Source organism: Taudactylus pleione, unplaced genomic scaffold (assembly GCF_031769625.1).
Source record: "Taudactylus pleione unplaced genomic scaffold, aTauple2 ptg000073l, whole genome shotgun sequence".
NCBI lineage: Eukaryota > Metazoa > Chordata > Amphibia > Anura > Myobatrachidae > Taudactylus > Taudactylus pleione.
The window spans coordinates 3,272,159-3,286,468 of record NW_028284475.1 but is presented as its reverse complement, the minus strand read 5'-3'; the positions used below and the strand labels follow the sequence as shown (position 1 = coordinate 3,286,468).

General features: G+C 44.5%; 1 protein-coding gene across 1 annotated transcript in view; it reads left to right on the top strand.

Moving 5' to 3' along the window:
- Positions 1-14,047, top strand: part of LOC148532538 (uncharacterized) — a 44,191-nt gene extending 30,144 nt beyond the window's left edge. The window contains exons 3-8 of the mRNA XM_088467514.1: positions 1,240-1,566; positions 4,799-4,915; positions 5,026-5,122; positions 5,451-5,554; positions 8,826-8,924; positions 12,558-14,047. Of these exons, the coding sequence (XP_088323640.1) occupies positions 1,240-1,566; positions 4,799-4,915; positions 5,026-5,122; positions 5,451-5,554; positions 8,826-8,924; positions 12,558-12,652 (839 nt within the window). The 3' untranslated portion in view covers positions 12,653-14,047. The remainder of the gene's footprint in view (positions 1-1,239; positions 1,567-4,798; positions 4,916-5,025; positions 5,123-5,450; positions 5,555-8,825; positions 8,925-12,557) is intronic.
- The last annotated feature ends 263 nt before the right edge of the window (positions 14,048-14,310 follow it).

The window sequence follows — 14,310 nt, the reverse complement described above, 5'->3', positions numbered from 1 at the left end:
ATGGCTTTACCACCCACCACTTTGTCCATAGATTCCCATTGAAGATTAACAGCGAGCGGATCTGAATCAGGCCCATAATCCTGAATAGTTTTTCCCTCGCTGGTAACTTGCCATTAGAGATGAATGCTTGGAAGGCAAGATAGGTGGGTCATCCGGAATAATGGGCCATTATAGGTAGGTCATCCGGAATAATGGGCCATTATAGGTAGGTCATCCGGGATAATGGGCCATTATAGGTAGGTCATCCGGAATAATGGGCCATTATAGGTAGGTCATCCGGGATAATGGGCCATTATAGGTAGGTCATCCGGAATAATGGGCCATTATAGGTAGGTCATCCGGAATAATGGGCCATTATAGGTGGGTCATCCGGGATAATGGGCCATTATAGGTAGGTCATCCGGGATAATGGGCCATTATAGGTAGGTCATCCGGGATAATGGGCCATTATAGGTAGGTCATCCGGAATAATGGGCCATTATAGGTGGGTCATCCGGGATAATGGGCCATTATAGGTAGGTCATCCGGGATAATGGGCCATTATAGGTAGGTCATCCGGGATAATGGACCAGTGGTGTTTGGCAGATTTCATCATAGTATCGCTGGAAGAGGTGTATTTATTGAGCCAAATATTCTTGTGGTGCCTATCTTTTGGTTTTCTTAATAGACTTCACCAGTGTCCTGTTTGGGACTAGCCAAGACCTTTTAATCTTGCTTGATGTAAAATATTATATATTTTATTTCACAACGGCTCTTGCAATAGACGGAGACTGACAGCAGAATGTGTAAATACATTTGAAATGTTGGAAAGCCTCTGTGATTGCTGAGCGATTTATATCATTGAAAACCATGGAGTGCCGTCCTGTCTCCAAATATAAAATAGAAAAAGAAATGGGCAGACAAATGTTTTATCGCTGTGTTATTGTGAGTGTAACACAATAAAGGTTAATCGCACATTAGTTTAGTCTTGTTATTCGTTTGTGCATTTTTCACGCTGTTCTCGCATTGTACAGTGTCCTATTCCCCCACCATCGGCGACTTTTTGCACTACATTTTTTTTTCTTTTGCGGAATCCTGCTCATCGGTCTTTCTACCAAATGTGGAGACATTCTAGTTGCTCGATCGAGCTGTAGAGGGAGTTTAATTATGACCACCTTGTATATTCTAACGATGCATTGTATCTAGAACTCAAGGCAGGGGAAGTTACTGTTTCAGTAATGACATTAATCGCATTGATAGGTATATTATCTGCGACATCCACTGAAGAGACAATAGAAGTACCTGTTACAGAGGGAGGAAATGCAACGCTACTTGTGCCACGCAGAGGAACGCAACGTATCGTTGATATCACCTGGGTCACCGCCGGTGGGAATCACTTTGCTACAACAACACCAGATGGGAATGTCGATATTCGAGATGATCATTACACAGGAAGACTCTGCGCTGCTAACGATGCTTCATTGATCATAATTTACGTAACTGCGGAAGACCAAGGACCCTACAGAGCGAGCATAGACTTATTACATGGGGAACCTTATGGTATAATGTATCATCTCCTCATTTCAGGTGAGTTGTTTATAGCCGAACAAATACCATTATACCCTTGAACACCGTAAAATATTGATGTATGCCCATTAAAGTATGAGAGCACTAGTAAACAGGTTTTGTCACAGGGCACCTCAGGTGGTATAGTGTTCACTCTAGCTCTGTCGGCAGGCAGGGCGCCGGAGCTAGAGGGGAGAGTGCGCACTCCTGAAAAGGGGGCGTAGCCATTGAATAGGGGGCGTGTCTAAGTCCCCTCGCCTTTTCTTCACTCTTCGGGGTTGCTCAGCACTGAAGGACACGCCGGGCAGCCCCCAAGCACTGCTGACAGGTAGAATAGATGCCGGGCGCATGCGCTTAGCGTCTATTCACCGGCAGTGACCGGGTCACCGCACATTTCCCCACCCGCGGGACACTGCGACCCGCGGGTGAAGAAAACACCCGCAGGCTGTCTTAGCGGGGCGGTGAGGGCAGGGCGCTGTTTGCCCTCCAGAAGGAGGGCAGGGCACAGCACCCCGCTAAAACAGCCTAGCAGGAACGCTAGTGGAATTATATATGTATTTTCTACGCTGATTTCAAAAATGGTCTTAGAATCTCTATCACCCACAGTTTTAAAGCCTTCTTTAAGACTATACATTGTGACATATAATCCATTTATATGGCGTTTACGCTCAGTGCAGCGGCCAAAGCGATCATCCCTAACCCCAGGAAAAGAAAGGTGCTGATCTGGAAAAGTACCTCTACCTCCTCTCCTTATAAAGCTCGGTCTTATGAAGAACTTTAGTAAAGCAATGGATTGAAGTGGACTTGGGTTTGCACACTAAAAGAACAAATTCCCGAGGATCAGTGATGCAAAGATCAAAGAGGGGGATCTTTGTAGAGCCTCAAATAAGAGAAGTGATGGAAGATGGCAGCTTCGATGGTCAGTTGAATCAAACTGGACAAGCTGCATGGGAGTCTTTCAAGAGTATTTGCCGGAACTTCTTGGGGAAACGACGAAGAAGAAATAGTGGACAATCTTTTAAAATCATGGGATGTAACAGGTCTTTGAAAATCCATTTCTTGGACTTGCACCTGGATTTCTTCCCAGCCAATCTTGGAGCAGTCAGCCATGAACTTGGCTAACTGTTCCACCAGGATATTTCCGTAATGGAAAAGCGGCGTCAGGGCAAGTAGAGCACAAAGTAGGCTGGGTATGCAGTCGGGAAGCTGGCGGACCTAGTCCCGACAGCCGGCTTCCCGGCTGCTTAATGCCGGCGAGGGTTAAATGACCGGCGTCTACATCTAGACGCCTGTCATTTTACCGATGCCGGGAGACCGGCGCCCGGCATCCCAATCGAAGTGATACCGGGCGCCGCTTCGGGCAGCCGACGGGGGGGGGGAGGGTTAGGTTTAGGGCTCCCGAGAGGGGACACATAGGGTTAGGCACCCCCCTCGGGAGGTTAGGTTTAGGCTAGGGGGAGGGAGGGTTAGGCACCCCCCCCCGGTGGATTTAGGTGTAGGCACAGGGGGGGAGGTTAGGGTTAGGCATCTTCCCCCCTGGGGGATTTAGGTTTAGGCGGCGGGGAAGTGGGGTTTAGGTTTAGGCACTGGGGGGGGGGAGGTTAGGGTTAGGGCGGGGGAATAGGTTAGTGAATACTTACCTGGGGATGATCTGGATTTTCAGCCTGTTCGGGATTTGAACCGCCGGCCAGGGGTCTGGCGGTAAATCATACCAATTCCATATGCTTGCTGACCGTTGTTGAACCTTTTAAACGGGATGTTCCTGAGGGCAGTAAACAGCAGAAAATCCCATCCTTCTACATTTTAAGTTCATTTACTATGAATGTATTGTTAATAAACGTAATATTGTAACCTTTAATTGGGTGTCACTCAAAATCCTCACAGGACAGAGATATAAAATTTTTGAATTCAACACAGAAATACTATTATAGTGTTCACTCTAGCTCCGGCGGCAGGCAGGACGCCGGAGCTAGAGAGGGCAACTTTGTGCGTGCGCCCAAAAAGGGGGCGTGGCCATGAAAAGGGGGGGTGTCTATAAGACGCGTCCCCTTTTCGTGATATTTGGGGGCGTGCCCGGCACTTACGGACTCGCCGGGCAGCCCCCAAGCGCTGCAGATAGGGAGAATATATGCCGGGCGTATGCGCCCGGCGTCTATTCTCCGGCGGTGACCGGGTCACCGCACTTTTCTCCGCCCGTGGGACACTGTGACCCGTGGGTGAAGATGGCACCCGCAGGCTTTGAGGGCAGGGTGCTTTTTGCCCTCCAGAAGGAGGGCAGGGCGCCGCGCCCCGCTAAAACAGCTTAGCGGGAACGCTATTATTAAATTCACAAAACTAGGTACGAGAACTTTTGTTAACTAGTGTAATTAATGTCTAGTTAGATTGCGGTTGACCCCTGAATTGTACTATAAACCATTGAGTATGTTATGAACATATATGCAAAGTCCATTACACAAAGCAGCACTAAATATGCTACACTCTTATGATAAGAGACACTTCTCACAACTGACCAAAAAACCCCCCATTTACCCTGAATTCTAGGGTATGCAATCGGGAAGCTGGCGCACGTAAGCCCGACAGCCGGCTTCCCGACTGCTTTATCCCGGCGAGGGTTAAATGACTGGCGTCTAATTCTAGACGCCTTTCACTTTCCCGACGCCAGGAGACCGGCACCCGGCATCCTGATCAAAGTAATGCAGGGCGCTGCTGCGGGGGGTGGGGGGTTAGGTTTAGGGCTCCCGGTGGGGAGGTTAGGGTTAGGCTAGGGGAAGGGAGGGTTAGGCACCCCCGGGGGGCACTTAGGGTCAGGCACCCCCCCCCCCCGGGGTACTTAGGTTTAGGCAGCGGGGAAGCGGGGTTAGGTTTAGGCACTGGGGGGAAGGTTAGGGTTAGGCACCCCTAAGGAGGGTTACGGTTAGGGGGGGTTAGGTTATTTCATACTTACCTGCAGACGATCTGGATTTTCAGCCGTGTCGGCCTGCTGCTGCCGGGATTTGAACCGCCGGACTTGTATTCCAATTCTAGACCCCCAACTGTTCTATTTAGGCTAATGGTTACTCCACATCAATCAAACTGCACTGACTGGTTTTAAATAAGTTCCCCAAAGTGACCTGTTCTCGAATTCTCCAAACAATTTCTCCTCTCACCGGAGAAGAGCGTACACTTCAGGTTTCCTCTTAGGGTGGGCAGCTGCAGTATTTGGCAAATGATTTATTGCGGTCCCTTTTATTCATGTTCCTTTTGTTCTATGCAGAGAAGACACCAGATGAAAAACATGCGACTCATGATGAAGCCTTCAGTCTGGAACCCTCCTGTGTGTCCTGTACAATAAATGGACCAGATGTGACTCTCACCTGTAAGTGTGATTATAGCTGAGCTGTATGACCCAGGTGTCTGCACGGGATGTAGTCTGGAACCCTCCTGTGTGTCCTGTACAATAAATGGACCAGATGTGACTCTCACCTGTAAGTGTGATTATAGCTGAGCTCTATGACCCAGGTGTCTGCACGGGATGTAGTCTGGAACCCTCCTGTGTGTCCTGTACAATAAATGGACCAGATGTGACTCTCACCTGTAAGTGTGATTATAGCTGAGCTGTATGACCCAGGTGTCTGCACGGGATGTAGTCTGGAACCCTCCTGTGTGTCCTGTACAATAAATGGACCAGATGTGACTCTCACCTGTAAGTGTGATTATAGCTGAGCTGTATGACCCAGGTGTCTGCACGGGATGTAGTCTGGAACCCTCCTGTGTGTCCTGTACAATAAATGGACCAGATGTGACTCTCACCTGTAAGTGTGATTATAGCTGAGCTCTATGACCCAGGTGTCTGCACGGGATGTAGTCTGGAACCCTCCTGTGTGTCCTGTACAATAAATGGACCAGATGTGACTCTCACCTGTAAGTGTGATTATAGCTGAGCTCTATGACCCAGGTGTCTGCACGGGATGTAGTCTGGAACCCTCCTGTGTGTCCTGTACAATAAATGGACCAGATGTGACTCTCACCTGTAAGTGTGATTATAGCTGAGCTCTATGACCCAGGTGTCTGCACAAGTGTTACACCAACTTACAAACAGAAAAAAGAAAGAAAAGAGTTTTTCAATATGGTCACTCATATGTTCCACATAATGTTATAATATCTAACGGTTTAAAGTAATGAAATGTTTATTTATATCATTCTAAAATGTTTGATAGGGACACCAATACGGCTAAATATCAATAAAAACAATCGAAAGATTCTTAAACAAGAATATAGACCATACTAATGTGAATGATATCAAAGAATAGAATGAAGTGAATTACAAATGTTTTCCAAATTCCGCTGTCTTATGTTATAATATAAATGTATATTATAATAAGTATGGTCTATATTCTTGTTTAAGAATCTTTCTATTGTTTTTATTGATATTTTGCCTTATTGGTGTCCCTATCAAATATGTTTTAGTATGATATAAATAAAGATTTCATTACTTTTAACAGCTATATATTATAACATTCCGTGGAACATATGAGTGACCATATTGAAAATCTCTTCTTTCTTTTTCTGTTTAGTAAGTTCATGTAACATATAGAGTTATTGGTCGCACCACCCAAGCACAAGAATCCTTAAGCTGCATACACACACAACGATTTTTTTAATGATTATCGTTAAACGATATCGTTTAACGATAATTGTTTGCAAAAATCGTTCACTTTCTGAGTCAAACGATGAACGTTTATCGTTCATGCGCGTTCACGTTTGTAGTTTGTAGTTCAGTCAGACTTGTCAACTCAACGATTTCCACTAAGGGAATATGCAAAAATCGTTTGTAGTTCATAAAAATCGTTCATGACATTTAGTAAATGAACAACTTTAGTAAACGATTTTAGTAAATTTTTTCAAGGGAAAAAATCGTTTACTAAAATCGTTCATTAAAAAAATCGTGTGTGTATGCAGCTTAAGAATTTACAATTGTTTGAATATAAACAACAAGCGAGTATACTGGTTAATTCTTGGGAGCGGGTAGTCAAATAATAAAGAACGATTGTTAAAAATATATGATAGAGCTCACATAATATTCCACGTTCTCTGGTGCGGGATCGAATTTGTTTAAATTTATATGGTTCCTGGATAACTGATTCTGTGTCCAGTGTTACACCGTATACAGGCTGCAGCCAGTGTATCCCAGGGGAATCCTCCCAAACAGGGATATAAAGGGGCGCTATCCCGGAGGTAATATTCATACCTGTGTCAGGGTTAGTACATTGAAAACATTGAAGTACTATTACTCTCTCACCTTATTCTAACACATTGAATAGAATTTCAAAAAAAAAATTTTTATTTTTTTTAACTGAAATTTTAATAAAGTAAAGTAAAAACAAATGTGGTTTTAAAAGAATAAATTGCCACAAAGAAAAATACTTCCTGCAGCATTAGTCCACCTTTCCAAGACAACTACAAGCAGGATTCTACATGTAGGGTTTCACAACAAAATCTGCACTTGAAAGTAATGATGCATTTTTGCTTCTCCATCCAATGGGGTACACTGGGGTATAGCTAGCGGGGTGGGAGCCTGGCACTGAACAACTGAAACCATTTCAACTTAGAACCTTTCCCTTCTATACCCCAGCTGCCTGGAACCTTTCCTTCTATACCCCAGCTGCCTGGAAGCTTCAGTTAAATTGGGACCTTTCCTTCTATACCCCAGCTGCCTGGAAGCTTCAGTCATTATCTAAGTGCCTGAAGGAGCTGGTGCTGTGTCTCAGAGTGCGGCTAGCCTGACTGGATTTTCTTTCTGTTTTGTTTTCATGTTCTTTCTCTTTTGAATCCATTCCTATGGGGAGCCAGTAAAGGTGCTGCTTAGGCATGCCCAGCTACGGAAGTCTGTCTCCACCATGGGACCCACCACAGCCGTCGCTGGTTAGATGTCCTGGATCCCCGAGCTCCGCCCACTCTCAGGCAGCAGAGCTCCTACCATGCTTCGGAGACCAACGTAATGGGTTAGTAGTTTCCCATCTCTGATGGAAACCCGAGTTCAGTCAAAGAAAATGGACCAGAGGGGATGGGGCCAACGGCAGCTTCCAAAAGGTTAGCCCCCATTATTGGTGCAGAAGGGTGACACAGGGAGCGGTCTGTATGGAACGGCGGTCTCTCTTCATGCAAGCCCTAGGCGGTGGAGCCATCCCTGCACAGCATTTCCCCCTGAGCCCATGCTCTGAGGATAAAAGCCGCCAAACCTTCCAACTCAGACGCAGGCTGCCATGTTTATCGGCTGCATTGGAACAGACGGCTTAGTGCATGGAGCAGCATGTTACATCTGTAATCTCATACAGGTCATTCTGGGGCTGGAGTCATTACATAATGATTGCTGTATATCTTCTGTAAATCTAGTGAAATCTTGTTGAGGGGGAGAGACACAGCCACCCTCTACTAATGGTGCGAGCTATATTGTGTTACTGATATTCCAGGTCTCACTGTTTTCTATATCCTATCCTCCATTCTTTAATGTGTGGGAAGGAAACTCGTCAAGGGGCCATCCCGACAGATGGGGTGTGGTACCCTAAGATTTCTTAGATTGCTGTCTGTGAGGCAGAAAGCCAGAATTACGCCGGCCTGTTAGTGCCCCTGCAGCGAGGAGGCGCAGGCCTGACTGCTCTGAGAGGTGTGTATGAGATCAGTAGCTGGAGGGAATGCTCATCCTTGTATTGGCGGATCCTGGGCTGACTCAGCATTGAACAGTTACTGCTACCGCACACAGACTAAATGATCATCTGTCAGAGCGCTCACAAAGCATTGGAGAGATAATCGGGACTCGTGACTTGAATAGGATCTATGTTTCTGGGTGGAAGCAACACCTGAGAGAGGATTAAGGGGGGGAAGGACGACTAAATCTCTGATGTAAGTAGGAGTATTGCAATCTGCCCGCGCTTATATCCTTACAATGCTGTATTTTTTGCGTGAACACCCTGCCTTGTGCAGAGGAGGTCACATGACGCAGAACCTGGCTGCTCCTTCCTGCTCACTTATTCTCTGCTTTATAGCAAGAAAGATAGTGAGTCTTAACAGTATTGCAGACAGGTGGGGGTACAGCAGGTGACGGCTTGAACTGCATGCTGGATGCGGCTTCCCACCACAAATCAAGATGGACCTCGTGTACTGTAAGGCACATGTGACATATTTATTACACTTGGTATGGAGATGAGATATATATTTTTTTCACACATACTTTGTCATTTTTACTTGATGTTCCCCTCTTGGTTTGTTAGTAACCATATATGTTCTTCATTCTCTTATTACAGACCGCAATAGAGTCCATATAATTCTCCCGGTGGTTATGTTGGTGACAGTCTTGTTGGTGGCTGTACTGTTACTGAAGTACAGTATGTATCAATATCAAGGTGAATACTTTCTTTTTCTTTTATTTCAGTGTGTTTTTTTAATTTTTTTTTATCTTGTTGTGCACTTGAGCTGTAATAATAATGATATAATACACAAGGGGTGTATAATTGTGTAAACGCTGGACCTCCTTTAGGAGATGTGCTCTATATAAGTCCATTGGAATGGCGCACACAGCACACACCAGGCTGCGAGCGCACACTCATCTTCCCAAGTTAGGAGCTCCTCATTCATCCACTCTGTGCACTAGTATACATTTCTCTCCTACAATACTGCTTGGTTTACTCTCATTTCTGGGTTACATTAATCATGAGTGTGAGTGAGCAGTCACCTGTTTTTGTGTGTTTGAAAAAAAAAATTATTTTTGTTATCTTTTGGCAAAATGCACCTAGAAAAGCCCTTTGCCATCAACGTGGACGGGAAGACACAAATTATGTCCCGTTAGATGTATAAGATGAGGTCTGAACTCCGCCAACTCAGAGCTGGTCCAAATTTTAATTGTTTTTTGGGCATTAACGAGCACTCCTCAAAGTGAACCGTTCACACGTATATTCATAAACATTTGCAGCCACAATATTTAATATGTTTTCCCAATGGGCGTTTTATAAAAGTCCAAAGATCAATTTCTGCCATGTGTGGTTAAGTACTTGGACGGCAAGCCATAAGAAGATTGTAGGCAAGTGAGATTTTCTTCTTTCATTGAATTCCTCTATCCCTTATCCTATGGCCTGGGCTGCCCATGTAAAGTACGTCCTGGGTATATTTATATGCACATTCATTAAGGACATTCGCTGCTGGAACAAAAGTACAGATGTGTCCACATACATCTTACCTCCATGCGCTACTAGTCGCGTTAAACATAACACGCGAGCGCCTTGTGACTTGGAAGCGCCGAGCTTCTTTTCGTGAAACTTTTTCAAGTCACGCCACAGCTTGGCACAACTAGACGACCAGTTTAACGCGCAAGGATGTAAGATGTATGTGGACACATCTGTAAATGTTTCACCTTGTAGTTATTGTGGTTCAGTGTCTGCACGCTCCCACAATGTAAGGAGAGAGACCCGGTGCACATTCAGGCAGAGGGGAAGGCACCGGCTCTGTGATGTCAGACGTGTCACATACAAGCCATTGTCATACGCACAGCATACAAAATCTACATACAGTACAGTTCCTCATAGGCCATAAGCTCTTTTTGGAATGCTGCCGGCAACCCTGATGGGGAACATGATCGTGCACAGAGGATATATAATAACTGACCAGTGTATTTCCAGAAATGATCATAAGTGACTGAGTGTGAGCGTGTGCTTTATGGGGCCTGTGCAGGGCTAGATGCAAGTCAGGTGCAGTTACACTTCTATTAAACGCACGAAACGAATGTCCTTCCCTATGCCGGCTGTTACACATCTATGTGACTGCACCTCCCCTGCCCACGCACTTGCACCAGCCATATCCTTAGCGCAAGAGATGCCTATAAAATCAGACTGATCTCTGCATAAGCACGGCTTGGCATAGCTCGCTATTCCGTCTATACGCCTCCGATGCGCCCTCACTAAAACTGGACCCATCACCACCCAGTTCCTCCCATTGTGCGCTGTAGATTAGAATGAGATGCATACATGTCAGAGTTGCCCGTAGCTGCATGTGCTCGGCTACAGAGCATGATCAGTGCTAAAGGACAAGCAGGATCTGTCTGCGAAGCTGACTTAATATGTAACTCTGTATTGTCCTGTGCGTATTTCCATCCATTGAGCATCATTTACTAACATTAACATTAGGTGCAAAATTTCTGCCGAAAAACCGCAAACCAACCACGAATTAGATTATATCTGTCTAGTGCAAGTCAGATAATGAAAGCAAATGTCTGATTTGTTGCTACCATACAGCGCACTTTTTGCATCTAAATTCAATTTTTAGTAAATAAGCTCTTCTGCCTGTTTTGCTTGTACCCTTCATTATGCTATTTATGTATGTGATTATTCATTTATTTGTGTGTGTGTGTGTGTGTGTGTGTGTGTGTGTGTGTGTGTGTGTGTGTGTGTGTGTGTGTGTGTGTGTGTGTGTGTGTGTGTGTGTGTGTGTATGTATGTGTAGAGGCAGGCAGAATTTTACATAATTTCCTGCACTGGGCATCATTCTACATTTTCCTCACATATCATAAATGTTTGTAGTGTGTATATACACAGCCTACAGTACTAAGAGGGCGTTATCTATGCAAAAGGCTGTTTACTACAATGTGTGTTAACGGTTCTGTCATTCTAGTCCAGCGTCCCTCTGGGTTCTTCACTATGGAGAAACTAAACTCTAGAGATAAAGTACCAACCAATCGGCTCCTACCTGTTATTTATCAAAAAATGCATTGACTTACCCTTGTGTTGTGACACATAACCCTGTTTTTTTCAGGGCACATCCTTATTACATATGTACACAAATATGTTGCATATGTCCATGGTTTAGGTTGATATTCAGTATAATTTTTTTCTGTTATTATTTTTCTTTATTGCACTGAAGACAGTGTCATTGTTCAGTACATGTAACACTGTCATTGTGTACTTACCATTATTGTTTGGATTTTTTTTCTTTTTCATATATATTTTCTGTTTGGGATATCACTTTGTTTCTCATAGTGCAAACTCTGCTGATATTATATGGCAATTTAATATATGCATTTATCCAAGGTGTACTATTCTTTACCTAGCATATCTGCTAAAACCAATATGAGTTAACATACTTGGGATAAAAGTCCTCCCAAGCACAATCCTCTTAGTGATAACGTCTGTGTCCCCATATAACTATCAGCAATGTCAATATATGTGTACTGATATTTAATTACAATATATATCCCTCACTCATCTACAGGGGACACAGATTTCAAAGCTGCTGGATTATCCTAATAAGTCATCTTTCTTAGTTATCATAGTGTGGTTTCTTACAGTATATAATTATTTCTGACCGACTATCATTTATGTATATGTCGATCACAACAGAGATCTAATTAAAGACTCCTATAGTTCGCCAGATATGTACTGTATGAAGTAATCATATGTGCCTCCCTGTAGATTGAATTAGGGTTAATTAGAATATTCATTACCCTTAACAGGAACAACCGATTACTCATTTAATTTTTATCAATAATAAATAATAATACTCATTTACACGTCAAAGGACATTTATATTGTTCTTTTTTTGTCCTTAGTAGATTTCTATGTTATATCTACACATCACTCTCTGGGGAGAACTTCCTTTTTAAAGGTGTATATTAAACGTTAAGTTTTATTCACACTAATCATTCCATCATCATCCATATATAAACAATTTTCTGTCATAAGAGTGCCCCTACAAAGGCATATTTCTCCTTTTCCTCTGTTTCTTGCAGAAAGTACTTTTTTAGATTTTTCAAAAACAGCCTGTGACGTGGCAGTTAGGAGCTGATTGTCTGGGACTTTATCGCCATCCAAGGCTTAGTACATAGACCCTAAAGTACCAACCAATCTGCTCCTAACTTAAACACTGCTTGTGACATAGTAGGAGCTTATTGGCTGATACTTTATCACCATCCACTTTATCTCTCTCCATAGATGGTTGCCGTTACAAATGTTCCGTTTTACATAGTATCATTATATTTTTCTCTCTTTTAGGCCGATACCTCCATTCAAATACTAGATGCAGGGTGCGTCACGTGACCATAGGAGGAACATGTGACGCGGCCATCAGATTGAATGCAACAGCCTGAAAGGTTTTGTTTGAGAAGAAAACGTGGAGATTTTTTCTGTACTACACAAATAGTTGTAATTCTTCGTAGCTTTGGGTCATGTGTATGTTCCTCCTGCAACTGCTTCTATCTGATCCAACAGGTTTCCTGTGCAGTCTGCCATTCCCATGGTATTTTAAAGTAGAGGTATTGGTGACTTATGCAAGTGTGGGGTTATATGACGATCCATTACACACACACAATGAGTGTGCATGGCTTCCAGTGAATGGGAGACATGGTATAACCAGAATGTAGGAGCTGCCTTTCCGCAGCGGTGTTCACACAGAGGGATTCAGAACCTGCTGCCGACTAGCCTGAGTCGGCATTAAGGCGGGGGCGGAGGGGTTCGAGAGGTCCTTCCTTTCCGGTGTTCGTTCTTCACTATCGCCGGTTTAAGAGAGCCATCAGCAGATGGAGCAGCAGTGCCTTATGCTGCATTCACACGTCCTAGACTGACCCCATAGGAGATTATAGAATAGATGCATACATTTTAATTATTATATCTAATGCAGCGGTGTCCATAAATGCTCCAGCTGAACTGTATCTCGCAATGTTCCAATCCTACATGAATAATACGCCTGACAAAAGGTCTCCATGCAGATGGCAACTTCTCTGCTATAACGGTGGTGTCAAATGCTGTGGAAAAGTTATTTTGTCTAGGGAGCTTTACAGGAAGCCGGGGGTCAGAAAAATGCTGCATTTATCCCTCTTTACCTATTGGCTATAATAAACTCTACCGTAAAGACCTAAATGAATAAGGGCCCACCTTGCGCAAATTCTCATTATTCCAAGCTGAGCTGAAGATTCCGATGGGAGTTCAGTCTGATTCTCTGTGTGTGTGTGATGGCAGCACTTGTTGTTCTCAGAGTGTGTGTGTGTGAGAGATTGCAGCACTTGTTGTTCTCAGAGTGTGTGTGTGTGTGTGTGTGATGGCAGCACTTGTTGTTCTCAGTGTGTGTGTGTGTGATGGCAGCACTTGTTGTTCTCAGAGTGTGCGTGTGTGTGTGATGGCAGCACTTGTTGTTCTCAGAGTGTGCGTGTGTGTGAGATGGCAGCACTTGTTGTTCAGAGAGAGAGAGCTATCGAGAGAGAGAGCTATCGAGAGAGAGAGCTATCGAGAGAGAGAGAGAGAGCTATCGAGAGAGAGCGAGCTATCGAGAGAGAGAGCGAGCTATCGAGAGAGAGAGCGAGCTATCGAGAGAGAGAGGGCTATCGAGAGAGAGAGAGAGCTATCGAGAGAGAGAGAGAGCTATCGAGAGAGAGCTATCGAGAGAGAGCTATCGAGAGAGAGCTATCGAGAGAGAGAGAGAGCTATCGAGAGAGAGCGAGCTATCGAGAGAGAGCGAGCTATCGAGAGAGAGAGCGAGCTATCGAGAGAGAGAGCGAGCTATCGAGAGAGAGAGCGAGCTATCGAGAGAGAGAGCGAGCTATCGAGAGAGAGAGCGAGCTATCGAGAGAGAGAGCGAGCTATCGAGAGAGAGAGCGAGCTATCGAGAGAGAGAGCGAGCTATCGAGAGAGAGAGCGAGCTATCGAGAGAGAGAGCGAGCTATCGAGAGAGAGAGCGAGCTATCGAGAGAGAGAGCGAGCTATCGAGAGAGAGAGCGAGCTATCGAGAGAGAGAGCGAGCTATCGAGAGAGA